Here is a 25,608-nt window from a genome sequence, read left to right as displayed (position 1 = left end):
TTTCGTCCAGATATGTATTGGCAGTTGGTGGCGGTTGCTGTTCCAAAGGTTGCTGGTGGCCACAAGGTGCTGACCCAACAATTGCTGATCTGCACATGATTTCTCTGTTTTGAGCAATGAAACTCAGCCATGCACCTGACCACAAGTTCATCTTAAGAGCACAGTAGAAATGTCTTTTCACCTCTTTAGTTCAAAATGGTTGCGGCTTTCCATGGGATTCCATGGACCCTTCCTCAATCCCTTCTTGGCAGGTCCGAGGACCGAAGGACGAGGTGCCCACCACCTTGGTATGGATGAGCATGGCGGTTAGGACCTGTACTGTTGATCCTTGAAAGATGATACTGGAACAGACAGAGGTACTACACAACAAAGGATTATCTAGTGTATCTAGATTTTCTGAAAACTTTTGATAAAGTTCCTCACAAGAGGCTCCTGAGAAAATTAAAGAGTCATAGGATAGGTGGCAAAGTTCAGTTGTGGATTAGGAATTGGTTATCAGATAGAAAACAGAGGATAGGGTTAAATGGTCATTTTTCTCAATGGAAGAGAGTAAACAGTGGTCTATACTGGGGACCGGTGCTATTTAACTTATTTATAAATGATCTGGAAATTGGAATGACGACATTTTATATCTGGATTTTCAGAAGGCGTTTGACAAGGTTCCACATGAACCTACTTCGGAACTACTTCGGAACTACTTCGGAAAATTGTGCACCATGGAACCGAGGGTGAAATACTCATGTGGATTAAAAACTGGCTGGAGCATAGGAAATAGAGAGTGGGGGTAAATGGACAATACTCAGACTGGAAGAGCGTCACTAGTGGGGTGCCGCAGGGCTCGGTGCTTGGACCCCTACTTTTCAACATCTTTATAAACGATCTGGACTTTGGTACGACAAGTGAGGTGATTAAATTTGCAGACGATACAAAGTTATTCAGAATAGTGAAGACACAGGGGAATTGCGAAGATCTGCAACAGGACATAATCAAGCTCGAGAAATGGGCATCGACATGGCAAATGAGGTTCAACGTAGATAAGTGTAAAGTGATGCATGTCGGTAACAAAAATCTCATGCATGAATGCAGGATGTCCGGGGCAGTACTTGGAGAGACCTCCCAGGAAAGAGACTTGGGAGTTCTGATCGACAAGTCGATGAAGCCGTCCGCGCAATGTGCGGTGGTGGTGAAAAGGGCGAACAGAATTCTGGGAATGATAAAGAAGAGGATCACGAACAGATCGGAGAAGGTTATCATGCCGCTGTACTAGGCCATGGTGTGCCCTCACCTGGAGTACTGTGTACATCACTGGTTGCCGTACATGAAGAAGGACATGATACTACTTGAAAGGGTCCAGAGAAGGGCGAGTAAGATGGTTAAGGGGCTGGAGGAGTTTCCGTATAGTGAAAGATTAGAGAAACTGGGCCTTTTCTCCCTCTAACAGAGGAGATTGAGAGGGGACATGATCGAAACATTCAAGGTACTGAAGGGAATAGACTTAGTAGATAAGGAAAGGTTGTTCACCCTCTCCAAGGTAGAGAGAGCAAGAGGACACTCTCTAAAATTGAAAGGGGATAGATTCCCTACAAACGTAAGTAAGTTCTTCTTCACCCAGAGAGTGGTAGAAAACTGGAATGCTCTTTTGGAGTCTGTCATAGGGGAAAACACTCTCCAGGGATTCAAGACAAAGTTAGACAAGTTCCTGCTGAACCGGAACGTACTCAGGTAGGGCTAGTCTCAGTTAGGGCGCTGGTCTTTGATCAGAGGGCCGCCGCGTAAGCGGACTTCTGGGCAAGATGGACCACTGGTCTGACCCAGCAGCAGCAGTTTTTATGTTTGGTGATTAAATTTGCAGATAACATTAAACTGTTCAAAGTTGTTAAAACACATGCGAATTGTGAAAAATTGCAGGCGGACCTTAGGATATTGGAAGACTGGGTGTCCAAGTGGCAGATGAAATTTAATGTGGACAAATGCAAAATGTTGCAAATTGGGAAGAATAACCTGAATCACAGTTACTGGATGCTAGGGTCCAGCTTGGAGGTTAGTGCCCAAGAAAAGGATCTGGGTATCATTGTAGACAATACGATGAAACATGGTGGCCAAAACAGCAAACAGGATGCTGGGAATTATTATAAAAGGGATGATTAACAAGACTAAGAATGTCATAATGTCCCTGTATCGCTCCATGGTGCGACTTCATTTGGAGTACTGCGTTCAGTTCTGGTCTCCTTATCTCTAGAAAGATATAGTGGTGCCAGAAAAGGTTCAAAGAAGAGCGACCAAGATGGTAAAGGGGATGGAACTCATCTTGTATGAGGAAAGACTAAAATGGTTAGGGCTCTTCAGCTTGGAAAAGAGACGGCTGAGGGAGAGATATGATTGAAGTCTACAAAATCCTGAGTGGAGTAGAATGGGTACAAGTGGATCAATTTTTCGCTCCATCAAAAATTACAAAGACTAGGGGACACTCGAAGTTATAGGGAACCAATATAAAAGATTGAACAATGGGGTGACACGAGATTTATGTAAGATAATTCTTGCAATGGTATTTTATAGTAATTGAATTCTTCCCAAATAATTTTTAGCAAGACTTTGTAAAGACAATTATAATAGCCAATTTTGGAAAAAAAAAAAATCAAATCATGGGCAACTTTCTGTAGGTCATCCAGAGAGAGATGCAATTAAATTTGTTTTAACCTGTTGTATCTTGTTTATTTCTTTTATACTTCAATAAACAGATTGAATTAAAAAAAGCAGTTTACTGAAAACCAGAGGAACTTAGGTACTCATATTCAAAGCATATAGACTTATAAAGTTACACAGTAACATGTATAACTTGCAAATATATGTGCTTTGAAAATGACCTTCTAAATGTTTTGTTTAAAAATCCAAGTTAACTTGGAGTCAATCTATACTCATAAGCTGCTTACTACTGTTTGGAGTTGAATTGATTTACCATCTAATATAGGATCAAACTTGGGGAGTTGATATTTTACTTACCCAGAGCATCATGGTTTTGTCAATTCAATCTGAACAAATGTGAACTCATCCAATTTGAATTTCTTGTAAAACAGTAACTCATGGTCATAAAGGTCCTGAATTGTTGTAAATAATGGAAAAAAATCATCAGCATATATAAAATAAGAGAGACCTAAAGATTTAAATTCAGAGCCTAGAGAGCTAAAGAAAACATTGAACAGGGTGAGGGATAATGATGAGCCCTGAGGGATACCAGCATGGAAACCATGAAGAAGAACATTGCCCATTCCTTATCATAATTGTTTGACCATTTTAGTTCTTCCTTCTCTGTCCCTGGGAAGGATCTCATTAAAAAAATAAAGCTGAGCGGTGCTTGTGGGGATGTATGGCTGTGGGTGAATGACAGACTGAGTATGCGTTGCATAATACAGTGGTGCCTCACACAACGAACTTAATCCGTTCCAGGAGCAAGTTTGTTATGTGAAACGTTCGTTGTGTGAAACGCGTTTTCCCATAACAATACATGTTAAAAAAAATAATTCGTTCTGTAGCATAAAATATGCTAAGATGACATAAAAAAAGATAAATTTTTGGTTATTATTTTTATTTAGATACATCTAAAAACATAATTGTTTTTTAAAACAACACACATTTTTTAAATTTAAAGACAGACTAAGTAGAGTCTAATTTTACAGTGAGAGGGCAGAGTCTCAGCGGCAAAAACTGGGACTTAACTGTTCATTTTTTTTTTTTCTACCGTGTTTCCCCGATGATAAGGCAGGGCCATCAAATAAGACAGCCCCCCCTTTTTAGAAAAAAATGTAAAATAAGGCACCCCCCCGCAAATAAGCCACCCACCGATACCTGCGCTTACCCGAATCGGGTGGTACGGTGGGTGACTCCGTGTGGTCCCTGGCACCCCCGACACGATCGGGGCAAGAGGGAGCTCAAGCCCTCTTGCCCCCCCGACTCCCCGACACGATCGGGGCAAGAGGGAGCTCAAGCCCTCTTGCCCCCCCCGACTCCCCGACACGATCGGGGCAAGAGGGAGCTCAAGCCCTCTTGCCCCCCCCGACTCCCCGACACGATCGGGGCAAGAGGGAGCTCAAGCCCTCTTGCCCCCCCGACTCCCCGACACGATCGGGGCAAAAGGGAGCTCAAGCCCTCTTGCCCCCCCGACTCCCCGACACGATCGGGGCAAAAGGGAGCCCAAGCCCTCTTGCCCCGCCGATTCCCCAACTCCCCGACAATATCGGGCCAGGAGGGAGCCCAAGTCCTCCTGGCCACGGCGACCCCCTAACCCCACCCTGCACTACATTACGGGCAGGAGGGATCCCAGGCCCTCCTGCCCTCGACGCAAACCCCCCCTCCCCCCAACGACCGCCCCCCCCCAAGAACCTCCGACCGCCCCCCCAGCCGACCCGCGACCCCCCTGGCCGACCCCCACGACACCCCCAACCCCCTTCCCCGTACCTTTCTGTAGTTGGCCGGACAGACGGGAGCCAAACCCGCCTGTCCGGCAGGCAGCCATCGACGGAATGAGGCCGGATTGGCCCATCCGTCCCAAAGCTCTGCCTACTGGTGGGGCCTAAGGTGCCTGGGCCAATCAGAATAGGCCCGGGAGCCTTAGGTCCCTCCTGGGGGCAGGGCCTGAGGCACATGGTCGGGTTGGGCCCATGTGCCTCAGGCCCCGCCCCCAGGAGGGACCTAAGGCTCCCGGGCCTATTCTGATTGGCCCAGGCGCCTTAGGCCCCACCAGTAGGCGGAGCTTTGGGACGGATGGGCCAATCCGGCCTCATTCCGTCGTTGGCTGCCTGCCGGACAGGCGGGTTTGGCTCCCGTCTGTCCGGCCAACTACAGAAAGGTACGGGGAAGGGGGTTGGGGGTGTCGTGGGGGTCGGCCAGGGGGGTCGCGGGTCGGCTGGGGGGGCGGTCGGAGGTTCTTGGGGGGGGGGCGGTCGTTGGGGGGAGGGGGGGTTTGCGTCGAGGGCAGGAGGGCCTGGGATCCCTCCTGCCCGTAATGTAGTGCAGGGTGGGGTTAGGGGGTCGCCGTGGCCAGGAGGACTTGGGCTCCCTCCTGGCCCGATATTGTGTGGGGAGTTGGGGAATCGGCGGGGCAAGAGGGCTTGGGCTCCTTTTTGCCCCGATCGTGTCGGGGAGTCGGGGGGGCAAGAGGGAACCAGGCGGAGAGAGGGCAGTTAAGCGCAGTGCCTGCGCGGAAGGATGCAGCTCGGGCGACTTCGTTGTGTGAAACGAAGTTCGTTGTACGGATCAAGACATAAAGTTCGTTGTGCGCAGCGTTCGCTGTGCGAGGCGTCCGTTATGCGAGGCACCACTGTACTCTGTTTAATTTCTTGGCTGGCAGTTTTCTGTTTATTTCATTACCTTTGTGGTTAAATAACCTTTCATGGGTGCGACTAATGTTTTCTTGTTATTGTTCATATAAGTGTACAGGAAGAATTTCATTGTTATGTATTGTAACCTGCCGTAAAACACAAATTTAAAAACTGTAAAACAAATTTTATTTTTTTTAAAGGTATGCTTAGCATTACTACTGAGCCATCAGACCACATGCCTTAATAATATAAATTTAAAAGATTTGAGTTTGAAAACATTGTCTCCTTTTCTTCTAGTAATCATAATATTCAATGTCTTATTTTCATTTAATTCTTAGAATATCCCACGAGTGGCAGCCATGTCAGTGGAATGTGTCAGTTCATTTGCGGTGGACTACTGGTTACAGACACACTTATTTCAGGCTGGAATTTTGTGGTATTTACTTTGCTACCCTTTTAATTATGATTTCACATTAGAAGAAAGTGGTATTCAGAAGAGTGAAGAGACCAATCAGCAGGTAAGCCGTTTATACTTTTGTGCATCTGTTTAATTGATGAAATATATGCACTTTGGCCCTGATTCAATAAAGGGTCCCTAAAGGGCGCCTAACACTGAGGGGGACTTAGGCATCAAAACTAAGTGGTTAATGAGCCATTAAAGGGTCTTAATGAGCGATGACACATGGATGTCCAAAGGATGTGAACGTCACTTTGTAGGCACCTCCAAAATTTCATGGATGCCTATTAGGAAAACTCACGCCTAACGGAATAGGCTTGGGCGAGGCTTCAATATGGGCGTTCTTCAATTCATTTGTATAACACTGAGAAACCTAGGGCATCCATCTCATGCCTACATTGTAGGCGAATGAAAACCAGGCCTACTTTTCAGCACAGTTTGGGCTTCAGATAGACCTGAGCTCTGTGGATGAAACTAAGACACAGTTTGGACAGACTTAATGCAATCTGCTAAATAGCTCTCTGGGTTTTTATTTTTTCTTTAAGTTCAAAATATATTTAATAAGGCACAAGAGACCACATGAAATATGTAGATTGCAGACATAACTTCATTTGCAAAAGCTTAAAAACAGAAAAAAACAGCTACAGACCTTAGCATGGCTTCTACTTAATTGCAAATGGAGGTGTGCAGCTGCACAATGCTGACCTCATTGTGAGATCATCAAGGTGTACCTGCAAGGTAGAATGCCACAATTAAAATATGTGCTGGGATTTGAACCTATGACCTCTGGAAGTTCCACTAATATCTTTCTTCCTCCCATCTGATATGATAGCTTAGGGATCTGCTAAGCTATGATCTTCTCAGGTATTTTCACCTTCACATGGCTAGGATCACTAAGCTCTCATGGTTGGGAACCCCCATGACTGAAAGGAAGCAGCTGTGGCTCACTGGGTAAAAGCTCTGTGCTCATCTTCTAGAGGTCATGGGTTCAAATCCCAGCACATATTTTAATTGTGGCATTCTACCTTGTAGGGGCACCTTGATGATCTCACAATGAGGTCAGCATTGTGCAGCTGCACATCTCCACTTGCAGTGAAGTAGAAGCTATGAATCTATTATAGTGCCAATAATCAGGGAATCCTTATTATTGGACTCTGTGAGAAACTGTTTCCTTATCTCAGAACACAGCCTATCTTAATAATTTTTTAAATCTTTTTTCCTCAATGATCTGGTGAGTCACAGTTGACATCTCCTTGATATGAAAAATAATTAGTCTGTAGCTTGGTTTGCAAGTATTACATGTATTTAGTAGTAACAAGCAGAAGTGTTCTGATGATCCTACTGTATAGGAATGATGTGAAAGAGAGCTGGAACTCACTGGGAAGATAGCATATGGCCAAGAATTCAGAACTGGAAAGTGCTATGGTTCAGAACACTGGTTCTCAAACGTGGTGTCTTAGATTTTTTTTAATTTATTTAATGGTGTAGCAGTGCCCAGGGAAAGCTGACAAAGTAAAGAACTGACTCATGAGGCAAACAGATCAAATCATGGCCAGAATCAAAGATTCTACTATATCTTGTATTACAAAAGAACTTGAAAATTATTTTTTATTACGGGATATTATACTGTGTTCCATACTTTTGTGTATCTTTCTCCATTAAAAGAATTTGAGCAGCTTTAATTCTTAGCATGTAACTTTTTAAAGCACATACATTCCAAACTTTAAAGTTTTTACAGTTCATGTGCTAATGATGATCCATATTTGAGTTGGGCAGCTTGATTCTTGAATAGCAGCACATATTTATATTATAGGTATTGGTTTATTTTGCACAAATTTACTTTTCATAGTCATGTAGTTTATAGTACTGGGAAATCCAAACTGATGATGATCTGTTTTTTTTTCTTCACTGAAATAGAATAGCGTGCTAGGTATATTGAATATGTAATATAAAATGTAGGTCATAGTTTGTGCTTTTTTGTTTGTATGATCAGGAAGTGGCCAATAGTCTCGCTAAGCTGAGCCTTCTTGCTCTGAGTCGGCTTGGAGGATATCTATTGGAAGAGCAAGCTACTCCTGAAAACCCAGCAATAAGAAAAAGTTTGGCCTGCATGCTGACACCGTATGTGTCCAGAAAGCTTTCAGTGTCTAGTCCTGCTGAGGTAAAACATTGTGTGCAGTTTTAAATCAGGGTGGATAAAAATCACGATTCTCTAAACAAAAAGTCAAAATATTGAATTTTTTATTTAAATTGGATTTAAAAAAATAAAATGCTATTTTGAGGAAAAATATTTCTAAAGATAGTTTTCTATTTAAGATACATTATAGTCCAATAGTTATTCATTATGAAATAAGGATTTGTTTTTAATTATGTAGCTTGAGGTTGTATATTCATGAAATGTTTAATTTTTTTGGTAAATGAATTCCATTAATCCATTCATAATGTCATGGACAATTATTTTGGGCTCCTTTTACGAAGGTGCCCTAGTGTTTTTAATGCACGCACACGATTAGCACATGCTATCCGAAAAACTGCTGCCTGCTTAAAAGGAGGTGGTAGCAGCTAGCGCGCGTGGCATTTTAACATGCGCTAAAACTGCTAACGCACCTTTGTAAAAGGAGCCCTTTATCTAGAAGATATCACAGATGCTTGGTTTTACATTTCTTAAAACTGTGAATTTGTTTCTGCAGAGATAATATGCTTCCTCACAGCAAAAATGTTATAAAATGTAGAGTTGAGAAAAACACATTATCCCAGGACAAGCAGGCAGCATATTCTTGACTGATGGGTGACGGCACCGACGGAGCCCCGGTACGGACAATTTTAGAGTGATTGCACTCTAAGAACTTTTTAGAAAGTTCTAGCTCGGCCGCACCGCGCACGCGCGAGTGCCTTCCCGCCCGACAGAGGCGCGCGGTCCCTCAGTTTCTTAGTTTCCGCGGAGCTAAGAAGACGCGTTTTCAACGGCTGTTGAAATTTTTTCCTAACTTGCCTTCCCGCTCGCGTAAACGTTTGGCTTAATTTGCCTTTTTTCTTTCTTTTATTTTGTTAAAAAAAAAAAAAAAAAAAAACTTTCTTTTTTTCTTCAATTTTCGGTTTTCCCCGGCGGGGCCTTCTGCCACCATCGAAGCCTCGGCCTTCGATTTGGCGGAAGCCGTTTTTCCTTTCATGCCCCCTCAACCGGGTTTTAAAAAGTGCCAGCGGTGTGCTAGGCCTATATCTCTCACGGACCCACACAACTGGTGTTTACAGTGTTTGGGTCCTGAGCATCAGGCCTCTTCTTGCACCCGCTGTGCTACTTTGAAAAAACGAACATTAAAAAATCGCTTAATTCAACAGCGATTGTTGTTCGGTGCCGAGATGTCCGACCCCGTTCCTTCGACTCCGGCTTCGGCACCGATTCAGTCGGCACCCTCGTCTTCGACGCCGCGTGATTCCACACCGGCATCCCAACAGTCAGGTAAGCCGGCTAAGAAGCCTTCCCCGCTGGAACGTCTTCCGGCCTCGAGTGCAGTGAGCCCAATCCTGCCGCCGGTTCGACGCCAGCGGAAGCGCTCCGCCCCTATAGAGGTGAGTCCCTCGACATCGGGCTCCTCATCTCCGGGGCATCGAGCGGCACCGCAGGTACCGCAGAAGAAAAAAGCGGTACCGGTGCCATCCCTCGATGACTGCATTACGGCCATCCTTCAGGTGCAGCTTAAGGAGCAATTAGAACGACTCCTTCCTGCTATCATAACACCGAACCTTCCGGTGCCAGTTCGCACCGAGCCATCGGTACCGGTTGTTGAACAACCTGTATCGGTACCGATTGTGGAACCCGTATTAACCGCTTCCACTGTTTCGGTACCGCTTCACCTAACCTCATCGGTATCGATGCCAGTCCTTGCACCGGAGCCGAGAGCTCACCATCAATCGGTGCAGACTTCGGCACCGGTGCGTCCGATAACTTCTCCGGACACGGTATCGATGAGGTCGGGTAAGTCGATGCGCAAAACCCGACACATGCAAACGTCGACACCTGAGTCTCGTGACCATTCTTCCCATGTAAGGGACCCTGATCTGTGGGGAGACTCAGAGGAACCCTTTCTTTCTGAAGGAGAATGTTCCTCAGAGGAGGAGGATTCGGCTGTCCCTGACCCATCCTCCAAACAGGCCACTTCCTCTTTCTCTAGTTTTTTGAAAGAGATGTGTGAGTCCTTGTCCATTCCTTTGGAGGCTGAATCCAAAAAGTCTAAAGCTTTTTTGGATGCCCTTGATTTTGATCAGCCTCCAAAGGAATTTTTGAAACTTCCCCTTCATGACATCCTGAGGGAAACTTTCTATAAGAATTTAGAGACTCCTTTAACTGTCCCAGGGGCCCCACGTAAACTGGATTCTCTATATAAGGTAATTCCCATTCCTGGGTTCGACAAACCTCAACTACCACATGAATCCTTATTTGTCGAATCCACCCTTAAAAAGACTTCAGGAGCCAGTGTATATGCATCTGTCCCTCCTGGCAGAGAAGGAAGGGCCATGGATAAATTTGGTAAGAGGCTCTACCAAAATGCTATGTTAGCTAATAGGGCTAGTAATTATGCTTTTCATTTTTCTTTTTATTTAAAGCATCTCCTTACCACCATGGCTTCTTTCGAGAAATATCTTCCTTCACGAAAGCATTCCGCTTTTCACACATGCTTGTCGTCTCTTCTCCAATTGCGTAAGTTTATGGTGAGATCCATATATGACACTTTTGAACTTACATCCAGAGCGACAGCAATGTCAGTAGCTATGCGTCGTTTGGCCTGGCTTCGGGTATCCGAGCTTGATGTTAACCATCAAGATCGGTTAGCCAATGCCCCATGTCTAGGGGATGAGCTCTTTGGGGATTCCATGGACTCAACCACACAAAAGCTCTCTGCTCATGAGACGCGCTGGGATACCCTGCTCAAGAATAAAAAGAAGCCTCCTCCGCCAAGACCATACAGGCAGCAATCGGCCTATCAACGCCGTTTCACAGCCCGTCCATTGCCTACCACTGCTCAACAACCTAGGCGTCAGAGGCAACAGCAACGTCAGCCTCCCAGACAACAGCAACAGCAACAAGCTGTAAAACAACCTCCTCAGCAAAAGTCACAGCCCTTTTGACTTCATTCTCCGCAGTATAGCCAGTATCCCTATTCCTGCTCTCCTGCCTCAACCAATAGGAGGTCGACTTTCTCTGTTCCTCAGCCGGTGGGAAGTAATCACTTCGGACCAATGGGTCCTCAACATCATCCGCCACGGCTACTCTCTCAACTTTCAGACTCTCCCACCTCAAAGCCTGCCAAAAGAGTCTGCTTTGAACAGTCCTCAATCAGCCCTCCTTATTCAGGAGGTCCAATCCCTCCTCCTTCTGAACGCTATAGAGGAAGTTCCTCTAGATCAAAAGGGGCAGGGATTCTACTCCCGTTACTTTCTAGTTCCCAAAAAGACAGGAGATCTCAGACCCATCCTGGATCTTCGCGATCTCAACATTCATCTAGTAAAAGAAAAATTCAAGATGCTTTCTTTAGCCATCCTTTATCCCCTTCTAAATCAAAACGACTGGCTATGCTCCCTCGATCTCAAAGAGGCTTACACTCACATACCGATCAATGTAACCTCAAGACCATATCTCCGATTCATGATCAATCATTGTCATTACCAGTACAAGGTGCTGCCCTTCGGTCTTGCCTCATCTCCAAGGGTATTCACCAAATGTCTCATTGTGGTGGCGGCTTTTCTACGCTCTCACCACCTGCAGGTATTTCCTTACCTGGACGATTGGTTGATCAAAGACACTTCTGCCCAAGCGGTCCTTCTGGCCACCAACCAAACCATCCAGTTTCTACAACTTCTGGGATTCGAGATCAATCTACCCAAATCCCATATCATTCCCACTCAGAGACTTCAATTCATTGGAGCGATCCTAGATACACTCCTCATGAGAGCTTTCCTGCCATCCAATCGTCTTCAGACCCTTCAGTCTCTATGTCACCAGGTACTTCCTCTGCCGTCCATCTCAGCAAGGCAAATGATGGTGCTCTTGGGACACATGGCATCCACAGTTCATGTCACACCTCATGCCCGTCTTCACCTGCGCACTCCTCAATGGACCCTTGCGACCCAGTGGTCCCAAGCGTCGGACCCTTGCTCACGACACATATCTGTGACATCATCTCTTCGTCAGTCTCTGCAATGGTGGTTGGTATCCTCAAATCTATCCAGAGGTCTTCTGTTCCATCAGCCTCCTCATCAACTAGTCATCACCACCGACGCCTCTCTGTATGCATGGGGAGCTCACTTGAACGAGTTCCAGACTCAAGGTCTTTGGTCAGCCCAGGAGAGGAAACATCAAATCAATTTCCTGGAACTCAGAGCGATGTTTTACGCCCTCAAGGCCTTCCAACACCTTCTCTTTCCTCAGGTCCTTCTGTTGTGCACAGACAATCAGGTTGCGATGTACTACATCAACAAACAGGGTGGGACAGGCTCTCGCCTTTTATGCCAGGAAGCTCAGAAGATCTGGACTTGGGCCATAGATCATCATCTCTTCCTGAAAGCTATATACATTCAAGGGAAACAGAATTCCTTAGCGGACAAACTCAGCAGAATTCTCCAACCTCACGAGTGGACACTCGATCCCGTAACTCTGCACTCTATCTTCAATCAATGGGGCACTCCTCAGATAGACCTCTTTGCAGCTCCTCACAATCATCAGCTGCCCCTATTCTGCTCCAGACTTTACTCTCCACACCGTCTAACAGCAGATGCTTTTCTCCTCGACTGGTCGAATCTGTTCCTGTACGCCTTCCCTCCTCTGCCTCTCATGTTGAGAACCTTGTTCAAGCTCAAGAGGGAACGAGCCACCATGATTCTGATTGCTCCGAGGTGGCCCAGGCAACATTGGTTCTCCCTTCTACTTCAACTCAGTTCCAGGGAACCTTTTCTTCTTCCTCTGTTTCCTTCTCTGCTTACGCAACAGCAGGGAACCCTTCTGCATCCCAACCTCCAGTCTCTACACCTGATGGCTTGGTATCTCTCGGGCTGAACTCGACTGATACTCTTTTGTCTCAGCCCGTTCGTTCCATTCTGGATGCCTCCAGGAAACCAGCCACTCTACAATGTTACCATCAAAAGTGGACGAGGTTTTCTTCCTGGTGTCTTCTTCATCATCTTGATCCCACTTCCCTAGCGGTGGAGACGTTGTTGGATTATCTTCTTTCTTTGTCTGATTCTGGCCTGAAGTCCTCTTCCATCAGGGTCCACCTCAGTGCCATTGCAGCTTTTCATGAGCCAGTCCATGGAAAACTCCTTTCAGCTCATCCCCTGGTGTCCAGGTTCATGCGTGGGCTTTTCAATGTGAAACCACCTCTTAAAGCCCCTCCGGTTATCTGGGATCTCAATGTGGTTCTTTCAGCTTTAATGAAGCCTCCATTTGAACCTTTAGCTACTTCTCCTTTCAAATTTCTCACTTGGAAGGTACTTTTCCTTATTGCTCTTACCTCTGCCAGGAGAGTCAGTGAGCTTCATGCACTGGTTGCAGATCCACCTTTTACGGTCTTTCATCATGACAAGGTGGTTCTGCGTACACATCCAAAGTTTCTCCCCAAGGTTGTTTCTGAATTTCATCTCAACCAATCCATTGTTCTACCGGTTTTCTTTCCAAAACCTCATTCTCATTCTGGGGAACAAGCTCTGCATACTTTGGATTGTAAAAGGGCTCTTGCTTACTATCTGGAGCGTACGAAACCCCACAGATCAGTTCCCCAACTCTTTCTATCCTTTGATCTGAATAAATTGGGACGTCCTGTTTCTAAACGTACGTTGTCTAATTGGCTAGCAGCGTGCATTTCATTCTGTTATGCTCAGACCGGACTGCCACTGGAAGGTTCTGTCACGGCCCATAGAGTCAGAGCAATGGCAGCATCTGTAGCTTTCCTCCGTTCCACTCCTATTGAGGAAATCTGCAAAGCTGCTACTTGGTCCTCAGTTCACACTTTTACATCTCATTATTGTCTGGATGCATTCTCCAGAAGGGATGGTCACTTCGGCCAATCTGTTTTACAAAATTTGTTTTCTTAATGGCCAACCTTCCCTCCATCCCTCTTTTTGTTAGCTTAGAGGTCACCCATCAGTCAAGAATATGCTGCCTGCTTGTCCTGGGATAAAGCACAGTTACTTACCGTAACAGGTGTTATCCAGGGACAGCAGGCAGATATTCTTGCGTCCCACCCACCTCCCCGGGTTGGCTTCTTAGCTGGCTTATACTAACTGAGGGACCGCGCGCCTCTGTCGGGCGGGAAGGCACTCGCGCGTGCGCGGTGCGGCCGAGCTAGAACTTTCTAAAAAGTTCTTAGAGTGCAATCACTCTAAAATTGTCCGTACCGGGGCTCCGTCGGTGCCGTCACCCATCAGTCAAGAATATCTGCCTGCTGTCCCTGGATAACACCTGTTACGGTAAGTAACTGTGCTTTAGCAGCCCTTTTGCAAATCAATGTACCCCTTACCTCTTAAGTACTACTTTTATACAGTTTATCTGCACAAGGAGCTAAGTGTGAGGAGGGAGGGGCAAGCAGTAAAAATGAAAGTGAAACATTTTTAAGCATAATACTCCTCAAGTCTTGGATCTCTGTTTTTATAGCCTGAGGATTATCATATTATTCTCTCCTTGGAGATTAAAAAAAAAAACCCTATATTGCAAGCATGCCATAAAAGATCCAATTTGGGAATATTTTAATGAAGTTCCTTTACCTATGGGTAAAGCATGCATGCATGCAAATTGCAAACATTGCAACAAAGAAATGCAAGGCCTGGTGGGTCAAATGAAACAATACCACGAGAAGTGCTTTGATGAAGATGACAAAAGGAACATGTTTAAACAGGCAGGATCTTCACGTTGGTAAATGTTTTGATTTCATTATATTTCCTAAAGATTACCTTGAGGAACTGTCATATTTGAGCAAAAATATATTTGGAATTATTACTGCATATATTTGCATTTTGATATAGTTATGAAGAAATAAGGAGTTGAAACAAATATTTTTTGAGAGGGGCAATACTGAGTGGCAGTGAATACAATTAGAAATACTAAATAATATGTCTAGTAGCACTATAAAAATGATTAATAATAGTAGTATATAAGCAGAAATGGTATCAATAATAAAATAACAGCATTGACATTTTTGTTTAGGGAAGTTTGGGAGAATGGCTCCATCAGAGCCAGATTAAAGGATAGGGCACAAAAATGGTCAGGGAGGCCCGCCGGTGTGGTGCTTTAGGGCTGTTTGGGGATCTCCCTCATCCTCACTGGATTTGCAGCAGAGTCATTGCCTGCCCCCTCCCCCCCTCTCCCACAGTGTCATCGTCCCGGACCCACCCTGTCGACCCTCCCATCGCAAGACGACCAACAAACCTCCCTCCAGCACTAGTCGACAGCCTCAGCACTCTAAGCAGGCTGCTTTGCAGTTCGCAGCCTTCTGTTGGTGATTCCCTCTGCAGCATTACTGATGACATCATCAGTGACGCGGCAGAGGGAATCACTCACAGAAGGCCACGAACTGCAAAGCAGCCTGTTTAGAGTGCTGTGGCTGCCAACGAGTGCTGAAGTGAAGTTTGTCGGTCGTCTCGCGGTGGGTCGGCGGGGTTCGCATGGGAGGGAGAGCTAAATGTTCCTTTTCAGAGGGGCCCTGGCTACAGGGAGAGAAGCGGTCTGCCCTGGGTGCTCCAAGGCCCGGCATCTTTAACTTCTTCAGGTAGCAACACCGTTTACAATTAGCTGCTGTTGCTGGCTTTGGGTCTTCCTCTCTGATACCATTTCTGCTTATATACTACTGCCTACTTCCTGTTTCCATGAAGGCAGGACCTAACAGAGAAGAAGGCCCGAAGCCAGCAACAGCAGCAAATTGTGAATGCTGCTGCTGCTGCCTGAAGTTCATGACGCCAGGGCTTGGAGCACCCGCTTAGGGGGCTGCACTGCCGACCGGGGATGGGGTGATAGAAGGAGGAAAGGGAGCAGAGGGGGAGAGAATTGCACCAAACTGAAGGGAAAGGAATGAATGAAAGGAGATGCCAGGGCTGGGAGGGAGGAATAGATGCCAGGGCATGGAGGGAAGAGATGCCAGGGCATGGAGGGAAGGGAGGGAGGGAAGGGAGGGAGGGAGGAAGAGATGCCAGGTCATGGAGGGAAGAGAGGGAGAGAGGAAGAGATGCCAGGTCATGAAGGAAAGAGAGGGAGGAAGAGATGCCAGGTCAAGAAGGGAAGAGAGGGAGGAAGAGATGCCAGGGCGTGGAGGGAAGAGAGGAAGAGATGGCAGGGCATGGAGGAAAGAAAGGGAGGGAGGAAGAGATGCCAGGGCATGGGGGAAGGAGGGAAGGTATGCCAGACTAAGGGAAAAGAAAGGAGGAGATTGTCAGAGCATGGATGGATAGGGAGAGATGAAAGGAAAGGAGAGAAATGCCAGGGAAGGAAAGGAGACATATGCCAGACCATGGGATGGGAAGGAAAGGCGAAGAGAGAGATGCCAGAGCTTAGGGGAGGGGGTGGTGACAGAAAAATGGAGAGGTGACAGAGCTGAAATGAATCATGTACAAAGGAGAGAAGGGGCACAAGATAGAAAGTTTATGGAAGGAGCATAGAAAGAAGGAAGATGCCATATAGAACGGGGAGAGGGCGGACAGTGGATGGCAGGGGCAGAGAGAGAGGACGCACATGGAAGGGGCTGATGCTGCATGGAAGACACAGAGAGGACAGATGCTGGCTAGAAAGAAATGAGTGAAGGCAAGATGATTAAAGCAGAAACAACAAAAGGTAGAAAAAGAGTTTTTTATCAATAAATAAAATTATTATTATGATATCTGGTTTGATTTAATGTTAGTAGCTAGTTTAAACCGATTCCTAAAATCATGGTTCTTGAAAAGAAATTTGGCTCTCAAAAGAAATCTTAATTGTTGTACTGCTGATCTTTGGCTCTTTTGACTAATGAATTTGCCTACACTGGTATAACTAAATCAGTAATTTTGATATAATTGTAAAACTAATCTAAAAATTTATTTTTCAAGAAAATGAAGCCTTTGTCAGGTTGTAAATATTAAGATTATACCAGCAAGAATGATTTTTTTCGGTAGAAATCATGATTTAAATTGATTTTAGGTAGATTACAATAATCTAAAACAAAACCATGTAAAAACAAAATGTAAAAAAAAAAAGTAGCAAATTCAACCCCCTCCCCCTAACAAAATAAAATAATCAACAAGTAAGAAATCTATTAAAATACTTGTTGGAAAAATACTTATTTTTAACACTATGAAATTTCTACGCTAATTTTGAGGGAATTCTATCCCACAAAGCTAAGGCATAACACTGAAATGCATGACTATTTGCCACTGACAATATTATGGTAGGATGGTGAAACTTTTGGTGATGATCTTCACACCCATCTTAGGGCCTCTTTTACAAAGCCGTGCGTCAACAGCCTTGAAGCCCTTTAAATCTCTATGGGCTTAGGGGCCATTACCGCAGCGGCCTGTGCTAAACGGCTTCGTAAAAAAGGCCCTTAGTATATAGGACTTTATTAAAACTTAATTATTCAAGTGCAGCTACATGAAGACACTTAAAATCAAAAAACATTATTTTAAATTGTGTCCTTGGATATACCTGCAGCCAGTACATATGTTTCAATAATGGGGTAGCATGATCTTTTTTTTAATTTCTCTCTCCCCCTGGCTCCCCTCTTTATTTCTGCCTTTCTTTCTCTCTCCCCCTGGCCCCCTCTTTATTTCTGCCTTTCTTTCTCTCTCCTCCTGGCCTCCCTCTTTATTTCTCTCTCCCCCTGGCCCTCCTCTTTCTTTCTGCCTTTCTTTCTCTCCCTCTTGACCCCCTCTTTATTTCTGCCTTTCTTTCTCTCTCCCCTTGATCCCCCTCTTTCTTTCTGCCTTTCTTTCTCTCTCCCCCTGACCCCTCTTTATTTCTGCCTTTCTTTCCCTCTCTCCCTGGGCCCCCCTCTTTATTTTTTCCTTTCTTTCTCTCTCCCCCTAGCCCCCACAAAGCCATCGTGCCAATTTCTCCACTTCCACGATTCTTTCCCTACCCTCACCCCCAAGCCAGCAGCCGATTTCTCCCTGCTCCTTCCCCGATGTCCTGATGTCCTGAACTTCATCGGGCAGCAGCAGCATTCACAATTCACTGCTGTTGCCCGCTTCAGGCCTTCCTCTCTGTCGGGTCCTGTCTTCATGAAAACAGGAAGTAGGCAGGATCCGGCAGAGAACAAGGCCTGAGGCCGGCAACAGCAGCGAATTGTAAACGCTGCTGCTGCCCGAAGAAGGTAATGGAGCACCGAGGCAGACCGCTTCTCCCCCCTCCCAGCCGAACCCCCACTGACCCTCCTATCTCTCCCCCCAAGTGAACCTTTCCGACCCTCCCAGCTAGAGCAGCAAACCTCCTTCGCGGCTTTCTCCTCCCTCTGCCGCGTCACTGATGACGTCATCAGTGATGCGGCAGAGGGAGGAGAAAGCCGACGCTACTGGAGGGAGGTTTGCTGCTTTCGCTGGGAGGGTCGGAAAGGTTCACTTGGGGGGGGGAGAGATAGGAGGGTCAGCGGGGGTTCGGCTGGGAGGGGGGAGAAGCGGTCTGCCTCGGTGCTCCAAGGCCTGGCATCATTACCTTTTTCGCCCCTCCCGCCCCCCCCCCCCCCCCCCCCTTGGTACGCTACTGCTGTCCAGCTCTCCTTAGTTTGCCGGTTTTCTTTTTCGGCGACCGGCACGCTTTCAAAGAGCCGCGCATGCGCGGCTGCTCAAAGTTCAATCTTCTGCTCTGCTGCAACTTCCTGTTTCCGGTTGGGTCAGAGCAGAAGATTGAATACTGAGCAGCCGCGCATGTACGGCTCTTTTGAAAGCGTTCCGGTCGCCGAAAAAGAAAGACGGCAAACTAAGGTGAGGTGGAGAGAGGAAGCTGGTTAAACGATCGAGCCGGCGTGCGGGTGGGTGGGTGGGGGCTGTGGTGACCGCACGATCCTTTATGCCTCACTGTGGTGACAAGACCATTCACCGCTCCATGGGGCGGTGATGGCCTTGTCCCCGTCCCCGCAGAGGCTGCTAATTTTCATTCCCCGTTTTTGGCGGGTTACCCGCGGCTAAACACAGTAGCCGCGGGTAAACTGCCACCATGTCATTCTCTAATACTAACTTCCATGTTTTGAATTAAGGAGTGGCCTAGTGGTTAGAGCAGCTGTCTCAGCACCCTGAGGTTGTGAGTTCAATTCCCTCTACAGCTCCTTAACATTGCATTGCCACACAATGTCGTGCATGCTTGTATGTGGCGCGTGCATTCTCGGGGCGGCAGCCGGCTTGGTTTGGGAGCTGAGAAGTCCTGTGCATGCTTCTATAGGATGGTGGCCGGCTTGAATTGGGAGTCGGGAGGCGCTGGCAGATGGCAGAGGTATCGGCCAAAGCGGGAGGGCAGCCGCATGGGAATCCCGAGGGAAAGAAGCCACTCTGCTGAAGTGGCTGCAGCACCCACTGGCAGGTACCCACCCATGGGCCACCATAGCAAACTTTGGTTATGGAACGAATCTTCTGAGTTTGCATTATGGCCTATGGGGAACTTTGCTTTGATATACAAATGCTTTGGCTTACGAGCATGCTTCTGGAACAAATTATGCTCATAAACCAAGGTACCACTATATCTTTATAACACAATCCCTGTTTGAATGCTGAACATAGCATTTCCAAGCCCACACACAAGCACTCAATCTAGGGCCCCATGCATACACAATACAATCCTATATAATTGATATAAGAAGGAAATATCAGATAAGCAAGGCTTTTAACTCTAAAATCTAACTAATTATATTATTATAAAAATAAAACATGAGAGCAAAAGAGGAGGTCACAGAGAACAAAGACAGGAAACCTAGGCTCAGCTAATGTTCTCTGAGCTAAGATAAGAATAGGAAATAAAGGTGGGACAAGAAGTCTTTTTGTTGAGGGCAAAGTTTTATATTTCTGCCTCTGTAGATTTCAGTTATATTACAAGATCTTATGTTTAATTCAGCTTTTATTATCTGAGTTCCATTAATGGCCCAGCAAGGACTCGCATATTTTTCTTTTTCACCCTCATTGCTCATTCAGAGTTTCTTAGCCATCTGCTTGCTTCATACCTTTTTAAATATAAAAATGTCTATATTTTGTTTGTTTGCACATACCAATAAATTGCTTCCTACACAACCGTCAGGCTTAGAAAGGTATGCCATTCCCTGCTATTTGAGCCACAGTGCCACGTCTTCAGTACAAAATAAGTACCTGTCTAAAATATGTAAACTGCTTTGATTGTAGCCACACAGTGGTAAATCAAATCCCATCCCCTCCTATCATCTTTGCCTTTACAATTTACTGTAGATAAAACCTTATAACAAATACAGAAAACAATTTTTGTCTAAATAAGAGCATAAACTGCTGTTAAGTGTCAAGACCTCCTCTGGCTAGATCCTTAGATGGATCAGCTAGGCAGGGTACAGCCATGCAAACAATGAGCAGAAACAAGCATAAAGTATTAAAGTAGGAACTAGGCACTGAACAGGATCTGGATCTGCAGCAGAAACCATGTGTACAGCAGGGGTTAGGTTCAAAGTACAATGAAGAATAATTCTAAACTGTACTAGTAAAGAGGAACTGGGTTGAAGAAAGCGTAAGGGCAGGTCTATTGAGAACTGTTGTATCAGCAAGGGTGTATCTGCTTGGCTGTCCTCTATATATGATCACTGATTAGAAAAATCTTCAGCTCTTCTTGAATGACATGATCTTGGGTTTAAGCACACTAACTCTGTAGTGTGTCTGAGATTAACACATCCTGGTGATTGAAGGAACCTAGCCTGATCCCATCATGCTGCAGTACAAGTAATAGGGTCTAAACTTTACCATAGTATATATCATATGCTTAATGTTAATATAGCTAAACTGTGACCAATTCAGTGGAATTGTTTTTGTTGAACAATATTTTTATTTTGTTGGGGGGGGGGATCATAAGTACAAATTTGAGGAGATATAATTTTTAAACTTCTTTCATTCCTTTTCATTGTAGATTCTCAAGATGCTCAACAGCAACACAGAAAGCCCCTATTTGATTTGGAATAATGGAACCAGAGCTGAGTTGCTAGAATTCCTTGAATCTCAGCAAGAAAGTATGACCAGACGAGTAAGTCAATTCTGTTTGAACTATAAGCAGTTTGTGGAGGGATTTAAGCCAATGGTAGACTATAGCAGGGGCATAGGCAGCCCTCCAATTTTCAAGGGTTAAATATTCTTTGGAAAAGGGACTGGATGATCTTATGGTTGTCGTTGCAGATTTTTGCTCAAAGTCCTTTCCAGATAGCAGACCTTGGGCCCCTGGGGGGGGGGGTCAGGTCATAGTTCCTTTCAGTCTTCCCATTGATCCCGTTAGTCCTCATTGGGGTCCTCTGACCATAGATTGTTTCAGAGATCTCTGCAGAGGTTTGGAGTCTCCAGGAGAGCTCAGATCTCTATTGTGCGCCCCGCAACGGCCTCCAAGAAGTCCCAATGAGGCCAGGTTGGTAGCTGAACTTCCTCTGATTGGAGGAAGGTTGTCGACTTATTGGGAGGCTTGGGCGTGGATTTGCCTAGACTACTAGGTACTGGACATCATTTGAGAGGAATACAAGCTTGAATTTTTTCATCCTCTATTGGACTTATTTATGAGCTCTCCAGCCAGAGAAAGCAGTCAGAGTCCGAGCAACGGTGAAACAGCTTCTAGATGTACGGGTTGTAGAACCCATGCCAGCCAAAGAATTGGGCTTGTGCAGATACTCCATATATTTCATCAAATTCTGGAAAAACTCAGATGACTAGAGACCAATCTTGAATCTGAAGTTGGTCAATGCAGTGCTGAACATACCACGATTCCAAATAGAGACTGGCTGTTTGGTCATAGCTTCAGTGTCGCCTGGGGAATTTCTGGTCTCTCTAGATTTGAGAGAGGCTTACTGATTCCCATATTTCCAGCTCACAGGAGGTCCTGAGATCCCATGCACTGGAAAGACATTTCCAGTTCTCAGTGCTCCCCTTCAATCAGTCAATGGAGCTTCACACCTTTACCAAGGTAATGGTTGTTGTTGCAGCATACCTGTGCAAAGCAAAGATCCAGGTGCATCCATACTTGGACAGCTGGCTGATCAGAGCTCCATCCAAGCATGAAGAGAAACGTCAGTGGTGCAAATTGTCCAACTGCTGCAGGACCTAGGTTGGACCATCAGCTTCCGGAAGAGTCAGCTTGGAATCCACGCAGTCCCTAGAATATTTGGGAGTTTGCTTCAACACAATAAAAGTCCATGCTTTACTGACAGAGACACACACCATAGAAGCTTATCTATGTCCTCTCCAAGATGCACTTATGTTTCACTGATCTCCACACACAGATTATTTACAGAAACCACTGACCTGGACAGCGGAGGTGCGTCAAAGTTTGCTTCAGTGACTCCGGCCGGAGTCATAGAAACATGATGGCAGATAAAGGCCAAATGGCCCATCTAGTCTACCCATCCACAATAACCATTATCTCTTTCTCTCTCCTTGTGATAAAGGCTTGCTGCTCCACATATCCTCTTGGGTGATCCTGATGATAAATACCAGCTTTTATAGTTTGTGGGGGGGGAGGGGTGGATATTGCGAGGGTCACCCCGTTCAAGGCCAATAGTTACCCTCACAGAGGAAGTGGTCTATCAGCTGCTTGGCGTATTGTTCTATTTGTCTAGACCTACAGATTTTGGAGAACACCTTGGAAGGCAAAGTGGTCAAGGTTGTCTCAGACAATGCCACAGTGGTGGCCTCCATCAACAGGCAGGGAGGTACCAAGAGTGCTTAGTTGAAACTGAAGGCCCAGTTATTGTTTCGCTGGGCAGTAGCCCACCTGCAAACTCTATCAGCAGCACATGTATTGGGAGGGAACAATGTGCAAGCCGGCTATCTCAGCCAGCAGACCTTAGATCTGGGGGAGTGGTCCCTAGCTCAGAGGTTCTTCAACAGCATTGTTCTTCAATGGGGGCATCCGACATTCAATTTGATGGCATCGACAATCAATAAAAAAGTCTCTCAATTCTTCAGCTTAAGATTCGAGCCTGGAAGCGCCAGCGTGTATGTAGTACAACAGTGGCCAGAAAAACAGCTGTTGTACATTTTTTCTCCTGTGGCTGGGTCATTCAAAGAATAGCGAACCATCTGGGGTTGGCCATGGTATGTGGATCTGGTTTGTCTACAGAAGGACAAGCATCTCAAACTGCCACTGCATCCAACTCTGCTCTCGCAGGGTCTAGATGCCCTGGTGGTTCCAGAACACTTTGAAAAAAAGGGTTGTTATAGCTACTCTGCTCAGATCTAAGAAACCAGTGACTGTCGCAGCCTATGCTAAGCCTTGAAAGATGTTTCAGTGCTGGTGTGCTAAGGAGAATGTGAAGCTGGTGAAGGCTCCAATGCCTGTGGTCCTTGCATTTTTCCAGGATGGTGTTGAGAAGAGTTTGGCTGCTGGCTCCCTCAAAGTACAAGGAACAAGGCTCTTGTATTTTAGGGCTCAAGTAAAAGAATTTTCTTTGGTCTCTCATCCAGATGTCACCAGATTTTTGAAAGGAGCACTGTGGCTGCAACCTCCTCTAAAACTGCTGTTCCCAATGTGGAATCCTAACTTGGTTTTGCAGTCCCTCAGTAAGGCATGAGTCTTGAAGGCCTACCCTGTCAGGCTTCAATTAGCCTGCTTGCTGTCTCAGACATGTATGTATTTCTAGATGTTGGTGTCTGTTGTCAGACAGATCCGAAGAGTACTGATTGATTTCTTTGTTCCAGTGAGAAAAGTGAGAGGCTTGAAAGCTATATAAGTGTTAGTTCTGGTTGTACTCAGGTAGGCAGTTTGTTCATTCCATCTTGTTCTCAGTTATAATTATACTGACATTGATTTATTGCCTTTTGACTTGTTGCAAATCAGAACAGAATTGGCTGGCTGGGGAGTACCCCATTTTCCGCATCCTTTTCTATCCTCTTAAATGAATTTTTAACTGTTTTGATACTAACTGAGGAGATGGGGCACAGCCTGGAGATGCAGAAAAAAGGTAGATGATGCCCTCTAAGAACTTGTGAGTAAAGGAGAATAACCCAGTGGTTCAAGACTCATATGCCTTTCTACTAGAAAGTCATTATCAAGGTAAGAACCTAATCTTCCCATATATAGCCCATGGTATGTTAGTAAATGTTAATGCAATGCAAACTGTGCCAAAATTATTAATTCATTGGGTATCCTTTTAAAAGGTCTTTCTCTCAAGAAAATCTGCTTAACAATTCCAAGTGCTTCTGGAATCAAAATACATGGTGACTAGCAGAAAATTCACTGAATTTTACTTGATCCAAAAACTTGATCATTCATTAGACACACACATGTGGGATGGAATGGACAGGACTGTGGGTCTCAGGAGCTGGTTAATTAGAATGGACAGCCAATTCCAGAGCCTATAGGTCTGCTGCGTGGTGAAGTGAATGACTTATGTGTTTTGTAGTTAACAAAAATTTTAGGATAATCTACTTTCAAAAATTTTAATTCCTTCCTAGTAATATAGTTACCTTTCAATGCTAGATCTAAAATGCTAGGGGCTCCTTTTACGAAGGCACATTAGGGCCTTAATGCGTGGAATAGCGCACGCTAGCCGCTACCACCTCCTTTTGAACAGGCGGTAGATTTTCGGCTAGCACACGCTATAGCACACGCTAATCCGGTGCATGCACTAAAACGCTTAGTGCACATTTGTAAAAGGAGCCCTTAGTTATAGAACTGTATATTGTGCATACAATAAGAAGTCAGTTACTCATTGCATTTCAAAAATTTTTAATGTATAAATATGCTTTATAAACAATGACTTTTCCTTTAATAAAGGGTGATTGTGATAAAAGCTATGGATCAGAATTTGTTTTCGGTGATCATGCCAAGGAATTAATTGTGGGAGAAATTTTTGTCCGTGTGTACAATGAGCAACCTACATTTCAGCTGGAGGTAAGTCTTCTAAGTTGTTGCAAAGCTATTATCTATCATTTTGTCCAAAGTAGAGTTATGAAAGATAAACTCTTCTTTGATTGTTTCAGGACTATACTTTGAGTACAGGTGACTACATGTCAAATATTTAAAAAAACAAATACACTTCTCCCTCCGGATTCACGGGGGATAGGGGCAGAGCTGGGCTGCGAATGGTGAAATACCGCAAATATCTTCTGGTCCAGCTCTGACCCACCCCCGCCTCCCTCCTGCCTTCCCCCCAGCATCCCGGCCTTACTGTGTAGATCACCAATAGGAAATAGCTGCCGTGAGTTCCTGTAGTCTCTTGAGACTACGATGGGAACTCCCCACAGCCATTTCCTATTGGCGATCTACACGGGGCAGAAGTGTAGGAAGATCGCTCTTGCCCCAAAAGTCCGTTAGACCACCAGGTAAGGCCGGGACGCCGGGGGGAAGGCTAAACTGTGGTTTGTTTTTTTCTTTTTCCCCCTCCCCCCAAAAATCGCGAATATGTGAAATCACGATTGCTGAAACCATGAATGGGGAGGGGGAAGTGCAGCTTCATTTTAAAAACACAGCTTTCTGACAGGCCTGTGTAATCTAATTTTATTTTAGCTAGGCATGTAACCCTCACTGAATTCCCTAAAAGTTCACTCCAGTGTAGTATTAATCCGCTACCTACCCCAGTACTCGGTTGGTTTTCAAATCTTTTACTCATGCACCAAAGAGAAACCAACATTGTGTCTATTTAACACTGCTAATTTTGACCCACCCCCGCCTCCCTCCTGCCTTCCCCC

The 25,608-nt window shown here is 45.4% G+C and overlaps 1 protein-coding gene across 1 annotated transcript in view; it reads left to right on the top strand.

The window, feature by feature from the left end:
• The window catches only part of DNAJC13 (DnaJ heat shock protein family (Hsp40) member C13), a 495,155-nt gene that overhangs the window by 322,138 nt on the left and 147,409 nt on the right, over positions 1-25,608 (top strand). The window contains 4 exon segments of the mRNA XM_033929988.1: positions 5,654-5,833; positions 7,766-7,933; positions 20,849-20,962; positions 24,695-24,811. Of these exon segments, the coding sequence (XP_033785879.1) occupies positions 5,654-5,833; positions 7,766-7,933; positions 20,849-20,962; positions 24,695-24,811 (579 nt within the window).

The sequence above is a fragment of the Geotrypetes seraphini genome, chromosome 2, assembly GCF_902459505.1.
Source record: "Geotrypetes seraphini chromosome 2, aGeoSer1.1, whole genome shotgun sequence".
Classification (NCBI taxonomy): Eukaryota; Metazoa; Chordata; class Amphibia; order Gymnophiona; family Dermophiidae; genus Geotrypetes; species Geotrypetes seraphini.
Note: the sequence above shows the minus strand (reverse complement) of the source record. Positions and strands in the feature narration are given on the sequence as shown.